We start from the raw sequence: 23,440 nt of genomic DNA, 5'->3' as shown, positions 1-23,440 counted from the left end.
TGAATTTTAGCACAAAATACAAGTAAACCTATAGGAAATAATTAGTTTAATTTGCAATTTTTGCCATTTAATTTATTGTAATCTTCAATTCATTTATTGTTTACTGAGGTGATAACTATTTCGTAGGTATAATTTGTGTGTAACTTTAATTTCTGTGTAAATGTGTTTTACTGTAGTTTTCAAATGGCTGTGTATAGTGCTGTCTTGAGCATTTTCAGGTATTGTCACAAAGATCTGACTTTTTTGCATTGGAAAACACTAGTGTCATAATGAAAACATGACGAAGCCATTAGTGTTGTTACACTCATGAACGTTTAGTTCAATATGAACTAATATTTTATCTTGTACATTATTCTGTGGTTTTGAGTTATTTTCCCATCCAATGATAAATGCTTTCCCTATGTCCAGCCCAGACAGGTTCAGGGCAAGTCCAGCTGGTCAGTTCAAGGAGAGAGCCAGACCAATGCAGGCAGCCCAAAGACCGCACCACCTGAGAGGGAAAAGGCTGTAGAGAGTGAGGAGTGTGTCAGCACAAAGACAGGATCACCTGAGAGAGAAATAGCTGTAAAGAGTGAGGAGTATGTCAGCCCAAAGACAGGATCACCTGAGAGGGAAACAGCTGTTGAGAGTCATGAGTGTGCCAGTCAAATAACAGATTTTTTTTTCACACCCTGATCATAAAAATCTCCAGTCATTTTTAAATTACCATCCTCAGCAAAAAAGTAGCAATCCAGTAGTGCAGAAAGTGTTCTGTAGCAGAGACGGCACCAGTAGAAAGTGGCTGTACTGTCCAGAACGTCAAATGCTGTATTGTTTCATCTGCATGGCATTCGGTAAGAGAACTGATAGCAGTCTGTTCTTCAGTGGAATGTCAGATTGGAGGCATATACACCAGCGCACAGAGGGGCATGAGAGAAGCAGCGCACACAGAAACTGTGCTGAAGCTTACCTCTTGAAATCTGCCAGTGCTGATATCAGCAGTGTGTTTGGTGGCAGTCAGATGTCGGCACACAGAGAGCAGGTCAGAAAGAGACGGCAGGTTTTGGAGGGCATCATAGATGTCATCAAGGTTCTTGGGAAGAGCGGGCTTGCATACAGGAGGTCAGAAAATGAGGCAGCAGGAAGACCACACAGTTGATCATGGTAATTTCTTGGAACTCATACTTCTACTGGGGAAGTATGATTTCTGTTTAAAATAGCACCTGGACAGCTGCATTGAGAACAGCAAAAAGTTGCATTTGTCTGGTGGCACAAGAGGCAGAGGCTCCCTTGTAACTTTACTCTCCAAAACCACAGTCAACTCAGTGATAGATGCAATTCACCATCTTATTCAAGAAAACATCTCCAGTGATATCAAGAAAGCAGGAATGTTTTCAGTTCAAATGGACACAACGCAGGACATCACCTCTCAGGATCAATGCTCTATAATTATGAGGTATGTTACTGATGTTGTTCATGAGAGGCTTGTTGCAGTGCTGAAGTGCAGTTCATCCACTGGACAGGCCTTTGTCGACATGCTGTCAGAAGTTCTGGACAAAATGGGCCTCAGCAAAACCATGTGCATTGGAAATGCGACTGATGGGGCATCAAACATGCAAGGCCAATACAAAGGATTCTCCTCATTGTTGTCTGCACACTCTCCAAACCAGGTGCATGTATGGTGCTACGCACATGTACTAAATCTGGTGCTTGCAAACACAACCCAGATTGTTATTGAGAGTGGGTCCCTGTTTGCGCTCCTCAATGGCATTCATCTTCATCAAAGAGTCATATCAAAGGATGAATGTGTGGGAAGAGTCAGGCCGAAACAAAAGACGTACACGCCTTGCTCCTATTGGCGAGACACGCTGGTGGGCCAAGCATGAGGCCCTGAAGAAGGTGTTTGGCTCCTTTGGAAAGCCGGAAGATGGTCTGTACGTTGATGTGCTGTTGACATTATCAGCTATACAGAAACAGGTAACAGTGAAACCATGTATCCATGGCCAGAGGATATGCAGAGTCATTGCTCAAGTATGAGACGATCTTGACGGCTCAAATCTTCCTCTGCATATTTGAACATACTCTCTCTCTGCTCACAGAATGGTGGCATCGAGACAGGATACGCTGAAAAGCTTGGGAAGAGATTTTGAATCTGTAAAAAAAGCAGCAGACACATTTGTCAACTGGACAAACACAGAAATCCAAGAGAGAGATGACACAGACATTGAAGTGGAGGCCACACTGCCACAAAATAGGAGGATGAAGAAAGTCTTGCCTGCAAGGCAAGAACAGTAGAAGATGGATCAGGTGGTGAGGAGGACAACACAGAGGTTGAGATAACTCCCATAAGCTGTTGCTCCTGCAAAGAATGCCCTCTGTGCTGCTACCAGATACTTCGCCGTTTCAACATGCTAACAGATGCATACCCTGTCCTAGGCCTTGCTTATAAATACCTGCTTACATTATCCCTCACGCAGGTGGCTTGTGAGCGCACATTTTCAATTTTCAAGTTTATTAAAAACAGACTCAGAAGCACCCTCTCATCTGATAAATTGGAGGCATTTATGTTGATGGCCACAGAGAAAGACAGGGCTTCTCAGGGCCTTGGACTCTGACTCTGTGATAGACAGACTTGCAGAGAAGACTGATCTGCTTAAAAAGCTGCTCCACTGATAAGGCAGAAATATTTAATATTATTCTTATTATCACACATTATAGATGTAGTAATTCATTATTTGTCATTTTAATGATGCTTTTAGAAGTTTTATTTGTCTGATATATTTGAGGAGTCGTTCTCCCTCCCATATGTTGACTTGTTCTCTCATTTGGGACCACTGTTAGAATTTAGTAAGTTTATCATGTATTTTTTTAATAATAATAATAATAATAATAATAATAATTTATAAATTTAAATTTATAAATTCATACTTCATAATTATAATAATTTTAAAAAAGTTTTAAAAGAAACGCACATCCAAAAAGTTTTCAACTCTAGGTGCAGGACAGAGAATAACGACATTTTCGTTATTTTTCAGAATTAATAATATATCCAATACCCTCTCAGGTTGAACACTTGACATGTGAGAGCTTGAGGAGTTGTTCCCCCTCCGTCCATGTTCGAGGACTTGCTCTCTCTCTGCCTCCACTCTCTGCCTTCACTGCACCAAAGTTTGGCTGTTGAGTCTCCTCTAGTATGGTGAGTTTATCATTTTTTATGTTTTATGAAATCATACTTAATTTGTGATGATTAGAGACTTAATAATGTATCCATGTCCCTCTCAGGTTGACCACTTGACATGTGAGAGCCTGAGGAGTTGTTCCCCCTCCGTCCATTTTCAAGGACTTGCTCTCTTACTGCCTCCACTTCACCACTTTTTGGCTACTGAGACGTCTGATTTGTTGAGTATATCATGTGTCTTATAATGTTATATGAATTCATACTTGATTTGTGATGATGACTTAATAATGTTTCCATGTCTCTTTTAGGTTGACCACCCTATATATGAGAGCCCAAGGAGTTGTTTTCCCTCTGTCCCCTTTTGAGGAGGACCTGCTTTGTCTCCTCCATCATTCACTGGACCACTTTTGGGTTCGTGAGCTTATTTCATGTGGTGAGAGGAATGCAATATCTGTATGTTTAAAGGTTTTTGTGAAGAAACATACTATATGTGTGATAAAATGATGGTAATTCATTGGTTGGTAATTCATAAATGTCTCTTTATATTCTCTGCTACCATCATCTCCTGTCAAACAGGTTTTCCTGACCTGCTAGAAGTTCTTCTATGATGCTTGAGAGAGAGAGAGAGAGCTTTGTCTTGACTTTGTGAGTTTATTATGCAACTTGTTTTGTCTCAGATTGAAACAAAAGGTTTGATTATGATTATTTCCTGGTTGAAGATTTTCATATTGATGATTTTAATTTCAAACATCTGCATATCTTTTAAGTTCAATTAACAGTTATGCAGGTAGGCCTTAGGGCTCTTTTGAGACTTAAGTCATCCTTCATGACTGATAAATTTGTTCACTAAGTGTCACTACATATACTTGTCAGTACACAGATACTGAGTACAAGTTCTGTTTGCTGTTTCTTGCAGGTCATGAATTTGGTGAGGAGTGTAGCTGACTGGCTGCTGACGAGGAAGTAGTGCAATATACACATGTGCACATACACATATATGAGAATGCATATCTATTCAGACCTGTAATTCATGTCTTAGACTTTTTCACACAGCTATAGATAATTTTTTTTTTCAATTCTATATTTATAGTTTCATAATGACTGACTCACAGTTAAAACAAATTAGTTTCAGCTCTAATGCTGCTACTGTCTGTAATATGTTTCTATTTAGATTATTTGTCATGATATTAGGTTATTATTGTCCGAGTCTGGTTTTAACTAATGCTGGGCTTACACCAAAAGATTTTCACAGTCACAGACTAAAAACTGAAAGGGTAGCATGAGGGTTCTTCCCGTTAGTCTCGTTCCACCCCTAGTCATGACATAACTTCTGTTGTGATTTGACACTATAATTAATAAAGACTGATTGATTGATTGCTATAGCTGTCAATTTTAGTCCTTGAGTTCATAGTTACATGCTTTATTTGTTAACTGTTATCAAGGAATATGACTCTCCTTTGTAGTATGCATGAGAGGAGATGCTGCGAGATTTGTGGACGTCTATGTAGTGTCTTCTGATAATGTCTGGACAGAAAATGAAATTTTCCAGGGCTGAATTTTTGTTCCAGTCCACCCCTGCTCCCACCTGACCCTGGAGTAGCTGGAATAGGTGGTTCATCGCCTTCCAGCGCTGATCCTGGGACTGTACCACTTTCTCCCAGCTGCTTTCCCTCACTTCTTGGGCCTGTAGCAGTCTTCATCAGCTCGCCAGCTCCAAACTACTCCCTCTGCTGGGCTTCCGGTTCCTGAGGCTCCCTCTCCCTCTGCTGGACTGGTACTGGTGGTATCCACCCGGTCATCCTCCTGCTGGAGACGGGCATCGCCCTCTTTGGCTGGCTTGGCTTTAGGTCCCATCTTCCACACTGCCCCCTGTTGAGGCGCTCCAGTTTCTTCTGACACCAATTGTTACCAGACTAGCCTGGTGGTGGCTAGGTGGTGGACAGATTGGAGGCAGTGCGACAGATGTTGTTAAAAGCAGCACCTCTGTATCCCACTTAAAATTATAGCGTTCTTTGAGACTTGAATGTATTTGTGCTCCGATAGTCAGTGATTCACATTTATTTTTGTTCAATTTATATCCTAATACTAAACTAAAGTCCTTAATTACATTCATTCAATGATTCGTTGATTTTTCAGGCAAAATTAAATAGATAATTATGTCACACACACACACACACACACACACGTTATATTTACAAATAAAGATTGATGAATGTGTGTTGTTTTATTGAGGAGAGTGCTGGGAAAATATGGCATAGGTTGCTGGCTTGGGTGTGCTTGTAAAACTATGACAATACGATCGCCGGGGATGGAACTAGCGACATTCCGATTTCAAGTCTACCTGCTCTACCTCCTGAGCTAAGCCGACCCCAGATGTAAATGAATGACAGGGGGCTGCCATGTTTGTGCTTGTCGAATTATGACAGGGGGCTGGGAATCACTCAAAGGAAGATGAATGATAATGATCCAATACGCAAAAGCAACAATGCAATAGCAATAGCAAAGTTATTGAATAACACAAATTATCCATGGTTTAGAGCACTTATTACGTGTCGGCGCTCAAATTCAAAACGTCAGCCTGTCAGAATGGATCGATCAGCTGATTGGATCGCGAACCAGTCAGGTCCATTGAAGAAACGAAACAGTTTCTGCTTCTGACATCACATATCACGTGTTTATTTCCACACCAAAGCAAGCTTCGAAGCAGTGCTTCATAGCGAAGGGTTCAAAGCACGTATCGGAGCTTCGGTATCGCATTGCCATCACTAGAGATTCCCTTAAATCACGTTAATGGAACGAACTCTAGCTGAAAGAAGCCAGGCTAAGCGAAATAAGCACGGCTTTGCGCTTAGCCTGGTTGATGGAATACCCCCCTGGTTTGCTAAAGAGTAATGTAGCTAACAATAACAATGACTAGCCAATGACATGACACGATCACAAAGACGAATGGGAACGCTAAAAGGGCTACGAGACAGGAAATGACGTCACAATTGAAACTCGAAAGGCTGGTGTCCGAGGCATCTGGAACACACCACTAGGTCCGAACCTCCGAAACTCACGGAAAAACTCGAAACACCGAGCGGAATAACCCCGGCTTTGAGCGCAACATACCTCGCTAACCCACTAATCGAGGTTCGTACTAGTATACCCCGCTGGTGTTTACGATAGGTTCAACAACAACAGTAGGCCTATACTAAATTAATTCAGCGACAAGTTGGAGAGAACTAGGAATTACGTTTACTAGCCAACTGAATGTTAACGCCATGGACTGAAGGTACTTTTTCATCAGCTCCCAAAGGAAATGTCCCTTTGAGAAATTAAAGTCTATATTATCTTATCTTCAGGAAGCGGCCGTCTTTCAAACTTAAATCTAACTATATACACATTAACAAATAACAGCAATGTTTTGTTGTTTGTTGTTGTTTGTTGTTTGTTGTTGTTGTTAAAAAGGTGCTTACTGTGTTTGTTTACTTTTGGTGGACGTGAACGGACTGGACTGTTGACTGACTCACACACTCAAACAAACACGGTTATTAATTGATAAGGTAATTTAATACTCATAAATATAGCGCACAATAAATTAATAATAAGCCAAATTATACATACATTAACAGCTAGATTATTGAGTAATAAGCTACCGGAAGATCGAGTAAGACCTCCCCAGACAGCCCGCCCCCTCGAGGGCTTTCACTTCTGTCGTTTGACGGGACAGAAAGCCAGACAGACAGTGTGAACCAGAGACGGACTGAGGGCTGTGTTAATCACCCTGAGGAAACAGGCTTTACTGGAAATGAGCGGCTGATTTCCCCGTTGAACTCGGTTATTACTTGGTTGTAGTGAGTATCGGCGGGACGTGTTGAAGAGTATGGACCTCAACACGCACACCGGCTGTGTGAACATCGGCACCCTGACGAGCACCCTGCCGGTGATCCCCTACCAAAAGCTTACTGATCTACACTACCTCAGCAAAGGAGGCTTCGGCGCTGTGTTCAAGGCTCAGCACTCGGACTGGCGAACCTCTGTAGCCATCAAGTGCCTGAAAATCGACTCTCCAGTTGGCGAAAGGTACGCTATTTTAAGCCCCCGTGATGCATCTCCTTCTGATGTTACACGAAACTGATTTGTTGCGCAGTAATCTTTAATATTACTTCCTCAAATCATATGGGTTACGTGTGTGTGTGTGCTGCAGGGAGAGAAATAGCCTGTTGAAGGAGGCTGAGGTGCTCCACAAAGTCAGGTTCAACTACATCATCCAGATCTACGGTGTGTGCAACGAGCCAGAGTTCTTCTGTATCGTTACGGAGTACATGTGCAATGGTTCTTTGGACCGCCTGCTCAACGAGGTAATGACCATATTTAGTCTTACTGGGATTTTGCAGTGGTTGGTTAATGCGTGGGTTATTGTGTAGGGCTTTGCTGCTGTCAAGCTTAACATAATATTCATTCATCCTGTGGAATATACTACGAACCTCGATTAGTGGGTTAGCGAGGTATGTTGTGCTCAGAGCCTAGGTTATGATATGTGTCATATGTCATATGGAATACTTATTCACTAAAGGTTATGGAATTATATTTTTGTGATTATTTCGAACTTGAACCCACTACGCCACCACCACTACCTCACAGCGGTTGAAAACATATGCAATACATTTCTTATATACAGTGTATTTAAATTGAATTCCCTAAATTATAGAGCAAGGCAGGTTGGACGTTGCTTATGCATTTTGAAATCATCATCACTCTATCGGGATTAATGCAAACAATTCATCATTTGGCATAGTTATTTTATAGACTATATGCAGAATCCTTTCACTTTCACACACGAATTTACACGATCGGCTATTTTTTGCCAGCACACCTCCCTAGCCAGTATGTGCAATTGTGTTGCCCCTAGCTGTTATCTGATTTTTGAACTCCTCATAGGAGTTAATTATGACTTTCTGTTCCTCTTGAGTGAAATAGACTGCTCTTGCTCTATCCATTTTGTAAAGGTGAGTAAAATGACGCGATAAACACCCCTTTCACATGAACGTGTGTTGACCCTAAAGCGGAAAACCTGGCTCGACTTATCGAATCCTAAGTGAGTGTCCATTTAACTCTGATTGCGAGTTGCGTCTCTGTCGATTCAGGTTTTCCCAAGAAAGCCTGGGTATGTTCAGCGAGGTTCGTAGTACCCCATAGATATATATAGAACACTAGATGTCTTACGGCGGAGTCTAGAACGTCATCACAGGCACAGACACATCTTATCACAGGCAAGCTTTCTAGTGGTACCTGAGGTAAGGGTGAGTTTAAGTTTGGTTTCTTACAAACTACTACTATTTGTAAAGGGAAATCTTGTACCTATTTTAGATTATTCTATTTTTTTAGAACATAACATACGCGCTGAGTCTACCTATTTTTCGGTACTCCACCATTGGGTTACCAAGCCGTCTGAAAGGGTGGCCTCTATGATGGAGGCAGAGCTCGAGGTTGATGGTGGTTCGTCGTCAATTTCCCTGGTGGAAGTTACTGAGGTAGTTAAACATCTCTGCAGTGGCAAAGCCCCAGGGATTGATGAGATCCAGCCAGAAATGCTAAAAGCTCTGGGTGTTTAAGGACTGTCTTGGTTGACACGCCTATTCAACATTGTGTGGGAGTCTGGTACAGTGCCAAAGGAGTGGCAAACCACAGTGGTGGTTCCCCTGTTCAAAAAGGGGGACCAGAGAGTGTGTGCCAATTACCAGGGTATCACACTTCTCAGCCTCCCTGGGAAAGTCTACTCTAAGGTGCTGGAAAGGAGGGTTCGGCCGATTGTCGAACCTCAGATTGTCCCCCATTGTAGATTTGGAGAAGGCATATGACCGGGTCCCCCGGGAGAAACTATGGGAGGTGCTACGGGAGTACGGGGTAAGAGGGTCCTCCTCAGGGCCATCCAATCTCTGTACTCCCAAAGCGAGAGCTGTGTCCGCGTTCTCGGCAGCCAGTCAGTTCCATTCCCGGTGGGTGTTGGCCTCCGCCAGGGCTGCGCTTTGTCACCAATCCTGTTTGTGATATTCATGGACAGGATATCGAGGTGTAGTCGTGGTGGGGAGGGGTTGCAGTTCAGTGATCTGAGGTTCTCAACACTGCTCTTTGCAGATGATGTGGTCCTGATGGCATCATCGGCCTGTGACCTTCAGCACTCACTGGATCGGCTGGCAGCCGAGTGTGAAGCGGCTGGGATGAGGATCAGCACCACTAAATCTGAGGCCATGACTCTTAGCAGGAAACCGGTGGATTGCCTTCTCCGGGTAGGAAATGAGTCCTTAGCCCAAGTGAAGGAGTTCAAGTACCTCGGGGTCTTGTTCGCGAGTGAGGGTACGATGGAGCGTGAGATTGGCCGGAGAATCGGAGCAGCAGGGGCGGTATTGCGGTCGCTTTACCGCACTGTTGTGATGAAAAGAGAGCTGAGCCGCAAGGCAAAGCTCTCGATCTACCGGTCGATCTTCGTTCCTATCCTCACCTATGGTCATGAGGGGTGGGTGATGACCGAAAGGACGAGATCACGGATACAAGCGGCCAAGATGAGTTTTCTCAGGAGGGTGGCTGGCTTCTCCCTTAGGGATAGGGTGAGAAGTTCAGCCATCCGGGAGGAACTCGGATTAGAGCCGCTGCTCCTCTGCTTAGAAAGGAGTCAGTTGAGGTGGTTTTGTGGTGGATTTGTATCAATTTTATTCACATAATTATCCCTCCATGCTATTTTGTAGTTCACCAAAACACCCTGAAACAACTTGAGTCTCACTTATGCCACCATACGCCACTAACAGTGCAAGCAGGCCAATGGCAACCAAGCGTGCAGTCCTTCCTCCCTCACTTTAAAAACCACCAGCCGCCACTGATGGTATACCCCGCTCTTTTACTGGTCTTTTCACATAAAGGAGAAGTAAGTTGTCATCATGTCATCGTGGTTCCTCATTCTTAAGTAGTCTCCCTGAATGCAATGCAATGTAAAATGAAAACACTTTATATTTGCTGTGTTTATTTGTACACATTATTCTGTTTTATTAGTTTGACATTTTTGTGCCAACATGTTTGACATCGGTCAGTTCCTTATTTATGTAAAATATTTCCGATGACAGTTTTGAATAGTTCTCCAGCCCTTATACATCTCTTGTTTTATTTTTTTATTTATTCTTGGCCCCAGTGTTTGAAATTAGTCACTTAAACTCTTGCATGTGATCGGGTTTCCCCATGGCCAAAGAGAGACTAGAATACGATTCTAGATATTTTATCTCACAGTAGCTAGTGACAGCATCATATCCCCCCAAGGGAAAGTCCATGAGGGACTTTCCTCAATGTGGTCCCTGACAGCGATGTGCCCACAAACTGCTCTTTTATTCCAAAGTCTTGTCAAAATTAGGAAAAGGTTTTTTTTTTCCTATTTGAAACCACCTTCAACAAAAAAACAAAAAATGACCTGCCTATAAACCTCACAATATGAAGATACATTTAACTGTTTTGGTCTTTAAGTGTGGCAACGATTTTGCACAGCACACCAGGCATTAACAAGGCACTAACCAGGCATTAAAGGTCCCATGGCATGCTATTTTATGGATGCTTTAATATAGGTATTAGTGGGCCCCTAATACAGTACTTGAAGACGTTCAAGAAATTCAGCCTTGGTGCAGAGTTACAGCCACTACGAGCCAGTCCCACAATGAGCTCTCCACAAACGCGCCGTTTTTAGAGGCAGGTCAAGGTGGGGGTGTGGCCCTGAGCTGCTTACGGCCACGGTACCATGCGCTAGTGTTTACAGTGGAACACTGAACACTCCGGGTGCTCCGGCGGGAGTCCTGGAGCTCTATATCTAAATAATATCATATTATATTTAGATCTATATAATATAATATATATTATTATGGTCAAAAGCTGTTTGCGCCTCCGGATGATATTATGAATTTCAAACGACTGCGTCTGGTTCTCAGACGCCTCTGGTTCTTCCACTTCTACGTCAATATTAAGTACAGACTGAACCGCAAAATGGAGGAGAAGGGGATTGTTGCCAGTGATTGTTGCCCGAAGTTGTCTGCGTCGGGTTGGTTGAGAAGGAATTGGGAACCGCCACATGGAGGAGAAAAGGATTGTTGCCCAGGATTGTCTGTTGGAGCCCCGCTGCCACCCCCGGGGCTGAACGCCCAGCCCCGCTGCCACGGCAGCGGTCCGTCGGAGCCCCGCTGGCCACCCCCGGGGCTGAACGCTGCCCGCCCCCGAGGCTGCCCGCCCAGCGTCCGCCCAGGCTCCGACGGACAATCCTGGGCAACAATCCTTTTCTCCTCCATGTCGCGGTTCCCAATTCCTTCTCAACCAACCCGACGCAGTCTAGTCTTTTCAATGGGAGCTTTATGCAAGCTTGCATTATTGTGTTGCAGCAGAACGGTTATCCAAATAACAAAGAACACTTGCGTTACAATGTGTGTATTCACACACACACATGTGGCGCTCGCACGGTCCTAGCTCATTGTATCATTGGCAGGCCAAATTCTCTGGGCGGGCCAAGCAGAGAAAGGGGAGGTAACCTGGTCCCGTATGACGTCATACGGTTCCGGAAGCCAAATCGAAGCGTTTCAGCGATCCTTTTTTCAAAGACGAGTAAGATAGCTACTTCTCGGTTTACACCTAATGCAATTTTTAGCTACTGGGGGACCATAGGGAGGCTAGGGGAACTCAACTTAATGTTAGAAAACCTCATAAAGTGAAATTTTCATGCCATGGGACCTTTAAAGGACAATTCTTAGGACAATTATTTTGAACATTGAGCCCCCTTTCTGATTTGTCTAGGATGAAATAGAGTGGTTGACACCGAAAATTGGTCCTGTCTCGGATATTTGGCTCATTTATGCCGCTTTTCCACCGCCAGTACCAGCTCGACTCGACTCGACTCGCCACGCCTTTTTTGCGTTTCCATTGGCAAAAAAAGTACCTGGTACCTAGTACCGGGTACTTTTTTTTAGTACTACCTCCGTCGAGGTTCCAAGCGAGAGGAGTAGGTACTTTTGTGTGACGTAAACAGGCTGCTGGTAACTGATTGGCCAGCGGCTGTAAATGGGAATAATCACTCAAAGTTAAGTTGTGTCCGGCGTGGTTGGAGTCCACGAACCCGCTCCCGAGGGGGACACTGATCAGCGTTTCGCCGTGTGTGTCGCTCCTTTCCCGGGGCTAGAGTTAGGCTGCGCGTCGTTATGTGTGTCGGGCGTGGTTGTGTGTGTCCGGCGTGGCTGGAGTCCACGGACCGGCTCCGGAGGATCAGCGTTTCGCTGTTTCGTTTCAGTGTCGTTCCTTTCCTAGGGCTCGAGTTTCGCCTCTATCAACGTTACCGTATGACAACAATAGACGCGCAGTCATTGCGCTTTTTATTTTATTTTATTTCCCATCATAACCTTTCCCGGGAATCAGGAAATAGTCTTGATCAGATTCAGATTTCCCGGGAATCGCGTCTCCCGTGATTAAAACCTAATGACGACCCGCCCATGGTGGAGAGGTTCTTTTCTACGACCCGCCCACATTGAAGAGGTACTTTTTTAGATGGAAACGCAACCAAACCGAGTTGAGTCGAGGCGAGTCGAGTCGAGTCGAGTTGGTACTGGCGGTGGAAAAGCGGCATTAGAATCACCCATGCCTGATTCAGAATGGCTGGCAATGGGCATGCACAAACCTGTCCTTAAAACAACCCTAAACATTAGTTTTCAGAAATGGGAAACTCACCAAGTGGTTAGTGGTGTTCGTTGATGTTCCAAATCAAGTATTGTAGCGAAATACAGTTTCTGTTGTGTTTTATTGCACATTTATCGCATTTTGTAAATCCCATTGATTTCTGTTGGAAGACTCATTGCTCGTTGGCCGGAAACAGAAAGGGGGCTGTTTACGTTTGGTTTTAGTCTTTTCGCTCGGTTCTCCATCTCAACAGTAGGGCTAGAACCAATCTTAATAAGCCAAATACCCGAGACAGGACCAATAGTCAAAATTTCAACCACTCTATTTCATCCTAGACAAACCAGAAAGGGGGCTCAATGTTCAATGTTCAAAATACCGGAATTGTTCACTAACCTATTTCATTCCCCAACAAGCCAGTTGTCCTCAAAACCAAAACTCCAGCCTGACAATCCTATCCCTCACTACAGGATATATTAGATCATATTTAACATGTTCAATATTTGTGATTGCGAATGGGCGTCGCCCGGTCAGGTTTAGGGAAGAATAATCCAATCCTAACATACCCCACACCATAGGATAATACAACAATACAATACAAAACGATATATCAATAGCACTGACTCAGTTAAGTATCCGAAATGCAACATGTACGCACTGGGATCAACACACCTGGAGTCGGCTCTTAATTTAACTTAATGATAACGATAATACACAGTGTATACAAGTACAACCAAAGTGAAGATGGATAAATAACAACAGGTTAATGGCGATAATGGCTGAAGTGAGTCTTGGTCTGTGCAGAAGGAATCGTATCCCCATCTCCACTGGCCCTTGCGGCTGAGGATCCTGTACCAGATTGCGCTGGGGGTCAACTTCCTCCATAACATGACCCCGCCACTCCTGCATCACGACCTCAAGACACAGAATATCCTGCTGGATGGGGAGTTTCACGTCAAGGTGTGTGTGTGTGTGTGTGTGTGTGTGTGTGTGTGTGTGTGTGTGTGTGTGTGTGTGTGTGTGTGTGTGTGTGTGTGTGTGTGTGTGTGTGTGTGTGTGTGTGTGTGTGTTGTGCAGTGCATGCATGCATGCATGATAAGTGCAATACAGCCTTTTCAGTTTTAATTTAACCTTTTGTTATGACTGAAGAAGAAGAGGACAGGAGTGGATTTGAACATGAATAAGCTGTCATTCTCTTTCCAGCTCAGTGTATGGCTCAGGGGTCCTGATGGTTCTGTTGTGGAATCCCTTATATAGGCTAGGGCTCTTCTTTTCAAATGACCCAGGGTCATTCAAAAAGACATCTTGCGATGGACTAATGATGCATGTGATTGCTTAATGTATTATGGAAATGTACTTATACCTTATAAAACAACATTGGTCCCCTTACTAAAGAATTAAGAAGGATCAAAGACAATCTGCAGAGTATAAAAAACTATTTAGATGAACTGAGTGAAACAATAACAAGAAATACATTTCCTCTTAAACTTGTAATGCTCATGTTCGGCGGCTCAGATTGCGGACTTTGGCCTGTCCAAATGGCGGCAGTTGTCCATCAGTAAAGGTTCTGGGTCCAAACCCACAGAGATAGGGGGCACCGTCATCTACATGCCCCCCGAGGAGTATCATCCCAACAGGAACCGCAAGACGGACGTCAAGTACGACATGTACAGGTGAGAGAGGCCACCGTGTCTATTCACATACTTATTGCTTTTCTTCCATCAGAAACCTACTCAGAAACCTACTCGTTCATAGTTCATTCGTAAAGCACCCTTAAAAAAACAAAGGCCATTCAAAGTGCTTTACATGTGCAGGAATCAACTTTTTAAAGACACTTAAAGCACAATCCATAACAATGGCTTTTGTAGACGGAAACGTTTTAAGCCCTGGTTTAAAAGAGTAAAAAAAGAAAGAGTGCCTCGTGTTGAGGCAGACTTCCTCGAAGTTTGTTGAACCGGGTTTTCAGCATACCGATAGACAGGATGCAATAGCAATAGCAACCCACAGCCAGCTCTTCAGAAGGTGAATCATTTGAAAGAAAAGGGGAATTCTTGTCCTGCCAAGGGGAATAACATAAGTGACGCCATGCTCTTCGTGCCTCACGGGTTCACCCCTCTATGCTCACTCTGTAGCTACGCCATCATCATGTGGGAAGTGCTGTCCAGGCAGATTCCATTCGAAGGTAACCAGACTGATGGCTTATACGGAAGTATACTTTTAAATTCACATTGAATAAAGTAGTCCAACAGCTCCTACTATGAAATGGATTCCTTGTCAAAGTGCATTTAACTATCTCTTTACCGTAGCAATACTAATTAATTCAGTGTGTGTGTGTGTGTGTGTGTGTGTGTGTGTGCGTGTGTGTGGCAGACACGATCAACCCCATGCAGATTATGTTCTGCGTGATAAACGGGACCCGCCCTGACACGGGTGCGGGCAGTTTGCCGGATGACATCCCCAGTAGAGAGATCCTGGTCCACCTCATGACCTCCGGCTGGGCAGGCGAGCCCGACGACCGGCCCACCTTCCTCCGTAAGAACACAACACGGGGCCCCCCAAATAAAAGCCTTGAGGGTCATTTGATTTGGTAAATAAAGCTCAGGGTAACAAAAACGTTCCAGTGACACCACAGCGCCACGGTGCCATCTTTGGTAAAAGATGTGTTACAGCAAATACTGTTTACTATTTGGTTAATGGATATAGGAGACACTTACATAATACAAGCCTTCATTGAACAACCTCAGTCAGTTGCGGAGGAAATGCAAAACGGGCCCCAATTCTGGGAGGATTTTCTAACACACTCACACTTTCAATGTGTACTGTGTGTCTCTAAGAGTGCTTGATGGAGCTGGAGCCCATGCTGAGGAGATATGATGACATTGACTTCCTAGAGGCCGTCTTTGAAATCAAGACAAAGGTTGGTCAGAAAACAGAGTTTCTGGGTCTGTGGAGGGTGTGTGTGGTTGAAGGCTGGTTTTAAAGCAACCTCAACTGGTCGAGTCACACTGATTAGACTGGGGCTGGGTGAGGTTGCTCAAACCGCTGTGTAACGTTGCGTGGTGTGGCGTAATATAGAGTCCTATTGGAGGTCATTTTGGGCTAGAGCCGTGACATAGAGTTTCTTCAAACTCATCATTTCCTTTCCTGTTGCAAATACCCTTCCTCTTTCCAGCCTCGGTTTCACATCTTTTATCTCTTAGAATAGTATTTTCTTCTTGTCCCATAAGTCAGCATGTATCAAGTTCACTTGGAGAAGTAAAGAAATTTACAAAAAATGTAAATTTGCAAGGATGGTTCATCAAGCAAAAAGACCCTTGAACCCCCTATGTTGTGTTGGACCCTCCTTAGAGGAGGAGTGTGAGCTGCTCTCTGGGCCAGGCCGTCTGCCAGAAGGAGGCGCAGAGATCCATGCACTTTCTGAAGGAAAGCCCCAGGCCTTGGCCGGTATGTACCCTGCCCTAACACAACCACTATGCGACATGGAAACCATGCTGTGTGTAGTTCAACCTCATACATTAAGATTCAGGTGCAGGCTTTAGTATTTAAAGTTTCTTTTCACCTTCTTATTTGACATTTGTTCACTATGTTTAAATATTATTACTGTTCTGTACTTCTGCAGTGTTCTATTCCACATTTCCCAACTGGAATAAGTCAAATGTCTGATCTTAATTGACTAATTAAATATTCTGAAGGAATAAGCAACCTTCCACAATAATTTCTATAATTACAATCTACATATTTTAAAATGTTTTCAACTGCCAACTCCAAGGAGCATTGAGTGTTGCCGGTCTGTTTAGCATGTGTCTGCCCCTCCAATAGGAGACCTCCACCTCCTCAGGCTCCGCCTCCTCTCAGGAAACGGACATATCTCAGCCAGGGTTCCTCACCAGCCTCGACGCCCCTCCCACTAAAGGTAATGAAGCCACTCGGTATGATTGCCATGCAACGCGTCTAGCACGCTAGCCCCTTACAATTCACTTTTACATTTAGGGCATTTAGCAGATAGTTAAAGGTTGGGTGAGGTCAGCGAGGTTGGGTGATGTCACTTCTGTTGGTATTCGAAGCGAGATCCCAAACAAACTGTGTTTCGTGCATCCAGTAAAAACTATCATAAACGCAGCACAAAACCCCTAAACACCCACCTCTTGTCGGTGATTGGTTGGAATACTATTTATTTTGGTTTGAGTGGTTGGTAGTACCATTTGTTTTTGTGTACGATCTCGGCGCATAGGCTGCCTACAGAGATGCGTTTTTTTGACGGCCTGCTTATGGGGCGGGCAGCTGGCGGATCGTGAGGAAAGATCAGATGAATGTGATCATTTATGTTTCGGCCTAGAATCACTGATACAACTTTTAATCGACTTACAATAAGTACATTTGTCATATGAAAGTGAAACAACATTATCAACTGCTATTGTCACTTGTCCCCCATTGTCCCTCCAAAGTTGCATGAGCTCCAATATGATTGTTCAGACAAAGTTTGCATTGCAAAAAAACTCCACCTCTTCAGTGTTAGGAAAATGATGTCCACTTTTGCTTGCAGTGAACGAGGCCATATGCAATACCATGTCAGCATGTAAAAAGCTAACGGACCAAGATGCAATCACACATTTTGTTCAGAAATGCAACCCCTAGTTTAGAAAAAGGTAATTCTAAATGGGCATTAATGGCTGTGCTATTGGAATGTTCATTCAGTTTAAACCTGATGAAACAAATGACTTGGTGGATCTTTGCAGTATAATGGCAGTGTGTTTAGGGTGCAGGTTTGAGTTGGCACCCATAGAGGAGATACATGTGATTCTTAGTTTCTCTCTTTATATATGTACACATGGAATCATTAGCTGGAATTTGCCCACAAACGCTCACATTTGCTTCCATCAGACAAAATAAACTAGCTACAGATACGTGTCTGCATACGTCCTGACCAAACACAAGACAATTCCCCCGCTGCAGTTCTACTCCTTACTGTGCTGAAGATTCACCCCACTGTGTTGTTCCTCCTATTGACCTTTGAACCCCCCTTCAGATGGAGCTCAGGCGTCGTTCCTATGCCCGACACTGGACTGTCCGGGGCCCCTGAGGGACCTGAGCCCCGTCCAGGACATGAACTGTACCCACACCACAGTCGCCTACGCCCAGACCGCCAGGCCCATGAAGGACCCCGGCCAGGCCTACTGCTACGGTGGGGTCGCCATGTGCGAGACCCTTAAACAACAGACAACGGACAACTTCCCCGTCATGCCTACCGGACAATTACAGGAACAAGGTGGGGCCCAAGGGTTATCTTGTTTATTTTTCATCCCGTAATGTGTAATTTACTCATGTATCCTCTTATCATAATGTAACGTGGGAGTTGTTTATGCTCATTAGCAGAGTGGTATGTTAGGCGGTACTGGAGCTATCGCCTAACATCTATGAGCATCTATGAGTAATGATGAAAGGTGGAAATAATGTGTGTGTGTTTGCATGTGTCTGGCATGAGGTACACACACCAAATCATTCACATACATATTTTATGTAAACACACACCAGTGGTCCATATTAGCTGTGAATGCGGTGTATTCCCAGGCTAGATGATCTGTGTGGTTGCAAAGCAAGCCACACTATTGTTATCAGGTATCAGGCATCAGCTCACTGCTCCCCACTGACACAGACCCACACACATTTCCTTTGCTAAATACTTTGTATTTCAATAAAGTAATGTCCCCTCTCCTTCCCCCAGGGGCTCCACACCCAGCCTTGGTTCTCCAAGCAACTCCGTCGGGGCCTCAGCAGGGCCCGGTGGGCCGCTGGATGACGTCCCGCCGCGAGGAGATTGTGGAGAACATGACGGAGGCGTGCCTGAACCAGAGCCTGGACGCCCTTCTGTCCCGCTGCCTCCTGATGCGCGAGGACTATGAGCTGGTGGTGAACCAGCCCACGCGCACGGCCAAGGTGCGCCAGCTGCTGGACACCGCCCACCGGCACAGCGAGGACTGCTGCCGCCTGGTGGTGCACACGCTGTACAGGAACAAGCAGCACCGACTGCAGCCCTACCCGGCCGTGATCGTGTCCCCGGTGACGCCGGGGCCCAGCGCCCCGCTGCTCTCCCTGGGGGACGCCGGCCCCCAGCGGAGGTAGCGTCAGAAGAAGGTGAGCGGGGCTGCCTTGAAGTGGACTGATAGGGCAGCTCACCGAGGGAGCTTCCACACAAATGGGTCCAATAAGGAGACTTCTGGGATTCTGGCGCACATATTGGTTTCTTGGTTTACAACACGTACGCACAGTACAGTACAGAATTCATAAAGTTGCACAGCAGTATGAAATAGTCGCAAGGAAGATGAATTCTTTGGATTCCGTTGTTGCTTATATGTTGTTGAAAAAAGAGAGTTTCAGTTATGTATAACTAAGAGTATTTTTGTATGGCCATTTATTTATAAAAAATGCTATTATAAGTATTTTCAGTTGGTCTAAATTAGATACGAATATAAGTTGCGTAAGGTATGAATGGAAGAATAAGAGTAGCTGTGTCTTCTTTCACTGCATCTCATGGCAGTTCAAAATATAGTCTTAATGGTTTGTGTTTTGTTATTAAGTGCAGCACTAAGGTAATGCTGTCATTGTGGTGCTTAACTTGCAGTATTTGACAGACGGCTTGTGTTGGACTAAACAGGAGGCACCTCAACCATGTTCTACTCAGTAGGATATATGGTGTCTTTGATATACTACTATCGAGTTCAGCATAATGTTGCAAACATTGTGAGAAGCTAAATAATTGACCTGAACTGTATTTCACTGGATAATTGTGTTATTAACGTTGGAGCATCAGGTATGTAATACAGGTGACATAGTAAGTATTCCTTCCATTAATGGGACAGTTGAATTAGAGTATAACTGTAAACAGGATCAACTTGCTTTGTCTCTACTCCGTGGCAACCTTTTGTTATTTGTTTAAGGCTTTTTTCTTTTCATTTGAAGAAAAAAATGTTTTGACACATATATTCACACATGAATAAAAATGTCTGTAGTATGTCTGATTGTTCGGTGGACTTAACTGTTCTCCTTTCATCTTCAAAACAGACTGTGGCTGTAGGTGCAGATGGGGTCAGGACTGGCTTTATGCCGACTGCACAGCATTTCTATCCATTGTCCGCATTTTGATTGGCTCTAGTTTTTAAAAGTGAAACCTCTGCATGCCGTTCGCTTTCTTCCATCGCTGTGAAGAAAGCACAAAAGGCTGTCCTCATGGCACAATGCGGGTCAAGTGCTCTTAGCCCTTGTCTTTAATGCCTGTTGGGTGAAGCCCAAAGCAGGAAGTTGCTCTGCAGATTCAGCCGGAATATGAAGGAAACAACACAGAAGAAAGTCCTGTCTCGGAGGGGGGGGGGGGCGGCGCATGTCCAGTGTGGACCTTGTGTTCCACAAGGTGTGTGTGGTCTGCATGGCCTGGAGCAGCAGCAAAGCTGTGGCAGAACAGGAGATCCCATAGCCTCCACCGCTGCTCTGGCTCAAACTCTCTCTGGCTTTTCTCTGAGACAATGGGCTTATATTCTGTACAAAGCTCATCCCAACGAAGCTGTTTCATGCCCACTTTACCCCCAATATTTAACAACACCCCATAATCCTTTGCGCAAACATAACCGCACCCTTGTGGACCGCTATCGTTTAAAGTTGTTAGTTACCATTGTCTGAAACATGATAGAAAGATGTTGTATGCCTGAAACTAAAACTATTAACCCTAGTTCTTGTAGGTCAAAGGTCCTGGGTAGTCTCTGGGTCTTTCATGGTGATACTGTGTTATGCTGTGCTGCAGACATGGGAATACTAATAATATATTATGACAAGGCATCAGGCCTGGAATTGTGTCCCGGTTCACTTTAAGGCTTCGCCCAGAAAAGGAGGGGCACTACTCCCTCTCAAAATAGACGGTTGGGGGACGGGATGTGGTGGGTAGTGTTGAGTAGTGTGTGCTGTTGGAAAAACCCTCCTGGCTTGCCCTGGGAGGCAGCGATTGCAACATTGGCAGGCTTGTTGCTTACCCCCCTCAGATGGGATTCATGTGGTGCCTTGCTCAATTTGACTTCAAAACCTTCCAGTGTAATGCTGGTGTGAGAGGATTCCTTGATCAATTTTGTTTATGTTGAACACACAAAGGTGAGTTCCCTCTTGTTTTCATTCACGTGTTTTTGGTTTCCTGTCAGTGTCAGTGATATGATGTTTTAGTGTTAATAAATCAACCCATTTTCTGACTCACCTTTGTGTGTGTTTCTTGAAGGTATATGGAGCATATATAGGTCAACTGTTGGGTTGGCGTTCACACGCTTAAGTGTTCAATCACAATTTAAAGGCACACAATTGAATGAGGAACAAGAACACTCTGCGTTTGAAAACCATCACATGAAAAGAACGACAACACAATCCACTTGTTTTGAGTGTTGAACTGAACTGACCTGTGGCTCCGTGGTCTCCGTGGTAACAGTGTGTGTTGGTGCAGGGTATGGGGGAAGGGGGTCAGAGGTCGGGGGCGCTATGTACCCGTCAGGCTCCCTCGGACGAGGACCTCAAGGCAACGGGCGGGAAGGTTGAGAAGATGCAGCTGAAGCGGGAGATCTCGCTGATCAACGGCATATGCCTCATCGTGGGCAACATGATCGGCTCGGGCATCTTCGTGTCACCCAAGGGGGTCCTGATGCACAGCGGCTCCTACGGCCTGTCGCTGGTCATCTGGGGCCTCGGGGGCGTCTTCTCCGTGTTTGGCGCGCTGTGCTACGCCGAGCTCGGCACCACCATCACCAAGTCGGGCGCCAGCTACGCCTACATTCTGGAGTCCTTCGGCGGCTTCCCGGCGTTCATCCGCCTGTGGACGTCGATCCTGCTGATCGAGCCCGCCAGCCAGGCCATCATCTCGCTCACCTTCGCCAACTACCTGGTGGAGGCCCTGTACCCCACCTGCCAGCCCCCCTACGACGCCATCCGCCTCATCGCTGCTGCTTGTCTCTGTAAGGTCACCCCCCCCCCCCCCCCCCTCTCTCTGTCTCTGATTGGCTTAAAGGGTTTCATGGACATTAGGGAAATCATGACCTGTAATGTACGCTGAGAGATAAAAGAAGCATGTGCTCCATTTGATATTTTTGTATTTTAGCGTTGGAGTTCTTTTTCATGGGTAAATATGTTCTTGTGTGTTCGGCTAAGAGCCGTAAGTATATTTACTCCAGCGAGCTGAAACAAGCCTTTGAGCCATGTGTTTCTTTTAAACCGCCTGCATACAAGTAGGGGTTGTAAAATAGGCCGCCATTTATAGACCCAAGGCCCCAGTGTGAACAATTTGACTCTGTGAGCGGTGTTGAACCGACCCCTAATGAATATGATATCAATTTCTGTTCCAACAGCCCCCCCACCCAAAGCTAGTAAGGCATCTCTTGTCTACCGCTCATGCACACAGCATGCACACAACTCACACACAGGACATTGTGTCATACACTGAGCCACACACTTCTATGGACTGATGTGTATCAATATTTCTGCTGTACCTTTGTCCTTTGCCCCTCTCCTCCACAGTGGAGCCCACTCTCATGGTTCAACTGAGAATGGTTTCAGAACCCAGCTGACCCTATCAGCTGCCCTCTTGTCTCAATGTTTGCATTCTATTGCTTGCTCCAGGTGTGCTGATCTTCATCAACTGTGCGTATGTGAAATGGGGAACGCTCGTCCAGGACATCTTCACCTATGCAAAGCTCATGGCGCTCATCCTGGTCATCGTCATGGGGATCCTCAAGATCTCTTCAGGTGAGATCGACATCGAGACACGGAGACCAGAGTGCGTTGCGGCGTATGACGTCCGGTGTCTGTTGAAGCACATAACACCACGGTGGTCTACTTGTCTCCTTCCAGGGGAGACCAGGAACTTTGATGCTCCGTTCGAAGGGTCTTCGACGGAGCCCGGAGCCATTGCCCTGGCTCTGTACTCTGCACTATTTTCCTACTCGGGTTGGGACACGCTCAACTTCGTCACAGAGGAAATTCAGAATCCGGAGAGGTAGCAAATCGCCCCCCCCCCCCCCCTGCCACGGTTTACGCTACTATTTAGTCAGGAAGCAACTTCCATTGACTTCAGAATGGATACAGGAGATTGAGGAGCATGTATAGGGGGCAGGCCTCTTACTGAAGGACTCCTACAGGCTAGGCGGAGCTACCAACATCAGGGATCAAACCAAGTGTCTTTGGGTTGGGAATTCACCTTAGCTACTACACTAACACGGCTTGATGCATTCACAGGCAGGCATGCACACACACACACACACACACACACACACACACACACACACACACACACACACACACACACACACACACACACACACACACACACACACACACACACACACACACACACACACACACACACACGCATGCAGTCTTCATGGTTTTAATTTGTAGCTCAGTTACACTCTGACACTGTTTTACTTAGACAGTTTACTTACACACCCAACCTAACCTCTGACCTAAATGTTTCATGCGGTCTGGTCACTTCCACACTGGTCATTTCCTCTGTGGGTTTGGACTGTTCTGCTGACATGATGATGACATGATAAATAAAGTTCCGTATTTTAACACATAGTATTATTAGGCTTTGTT

At 45.1% G+C, this 23,440-nt stretch overlaps 2 protein-coding genes across 4 annotated transcripts in view; both read left to right on the top strand.

Annotated features, from left to right (window-relative positions):
- The first annotated feature begins 6,160 nt into the window (after nt 1-6,160).
- On the top strand, nt 6,161-20,147 carry ripk2 (receptor-interacting serine-threonine kinase 2). Of its 3 annotated transcripts, XM_084480701.1 has the most exons (12): nt 6,161-6,289; nt 6,995-7,222; nt 7,347-7,500; nt 13,631-13,786; nt 14,342-14,499; nt 14,959-15,008; nt 15,197-15,358; nt 15,661-15,743; nt 16,175-16,270; nt 16,646-16,739; nt 17,853-18,092; nt 18,549-20,147. In XM_084480701.1, exons 2-12 carry the CDS (start codon nt 7,023-7,025, stop codon nt 18,944-18,946), a joined length of 1,791 nt encoding a protein of 596 aa, XP_084336827.1. In that variant the 5' UTR covers nt 6,161-6,289; nt 6,995-7,022; the 3' UTR covers nt 18,947-20,147. The 3 variants fall into 3 exon arrangements, with proteins under 3 accessions (XP_084336827.1, XP_084336826.1, XP_084336828.1); XM_084480700.1 differs by lacking the exon at nt 6,161-6,289 and having other exon boundaries at nt 6,886-7,222; XM_084480702.1 differs by lacking the exons at nt 6,161-6,289; nt 6,995-7,222 and adding an exon at nt 9,278-9,429 and having other exon boundaries at nt 7,370-7,500.
- A 104-nt stretch (nt 20,148-20,251) lies between these two features.
- Nucleotides 20,252-23,440, top strand: part of LOC311361162 (Y+L amino acid transporter 2) — a 7,095-nt gene continuing 3,906 nt past the window's right edge. Inside the window, exons 1-4 of the mRNA XM_084481373.1 lie at nt 20,252-20,959; nt 21,081-21,804; nt 22,466-22,591; nt 22,697-22,841. Coding sequence (XP_084337499.1) covers nt 21,303-21,804; nt 22,466-22,591; nt 22,697-22,841 — 773 coding nt within the window. The 5' untranslated portion in view covers nt 20,252-20,959; nt 21,081-21,302. The remainder of the gene's footprint in view (nt 20,960-21,080; nt 21,805-22,465; nt 22,592-22,696; nt 22,842-23,440) is intronic.

This window comes from Micromesistius poutassou (assembly GCF_964030765.1).
Source record: "Micromesistius poutassou genome assembly, chromosome: 16".
Taxonomy (NCBI): Eukaryota; Metazoa; Chordata; class Actinopteri; order Gadiformes; family Gadidae; genus Micromesistius; species Micromesistius poutassou.
The sequence above is the reverse complement of the archived record's forward strand: the minus strand, read 5'-3'. Positions and strand labels throughout refer to the sequence as shown.

Excerpts from the sequence above, each read along its gene's own strand:
- ripk2 (XM_084480701.1), top strand. The coding sequence starts at position 7,023 with ATGGACCTCAACACGCACACCGGCTGTGTGAACATCGGCACCCTGACG. Across the intron at positions 7,501-13,630 it reads TGGACCGCCTGCTCAACGAG|AAGGAATCGTATCCCCATCT; the intron begins GTAATGACCATA and ends TGGTCTGTGCAG. Across the intron at positions 16,271-16,645 it reads AAAGCCCCAGGCCTTGGCCG|GAGACCTCCACCTCCTCAGG; the intron begins GTATGTACCCTG and ends CCCCTCCAATAG.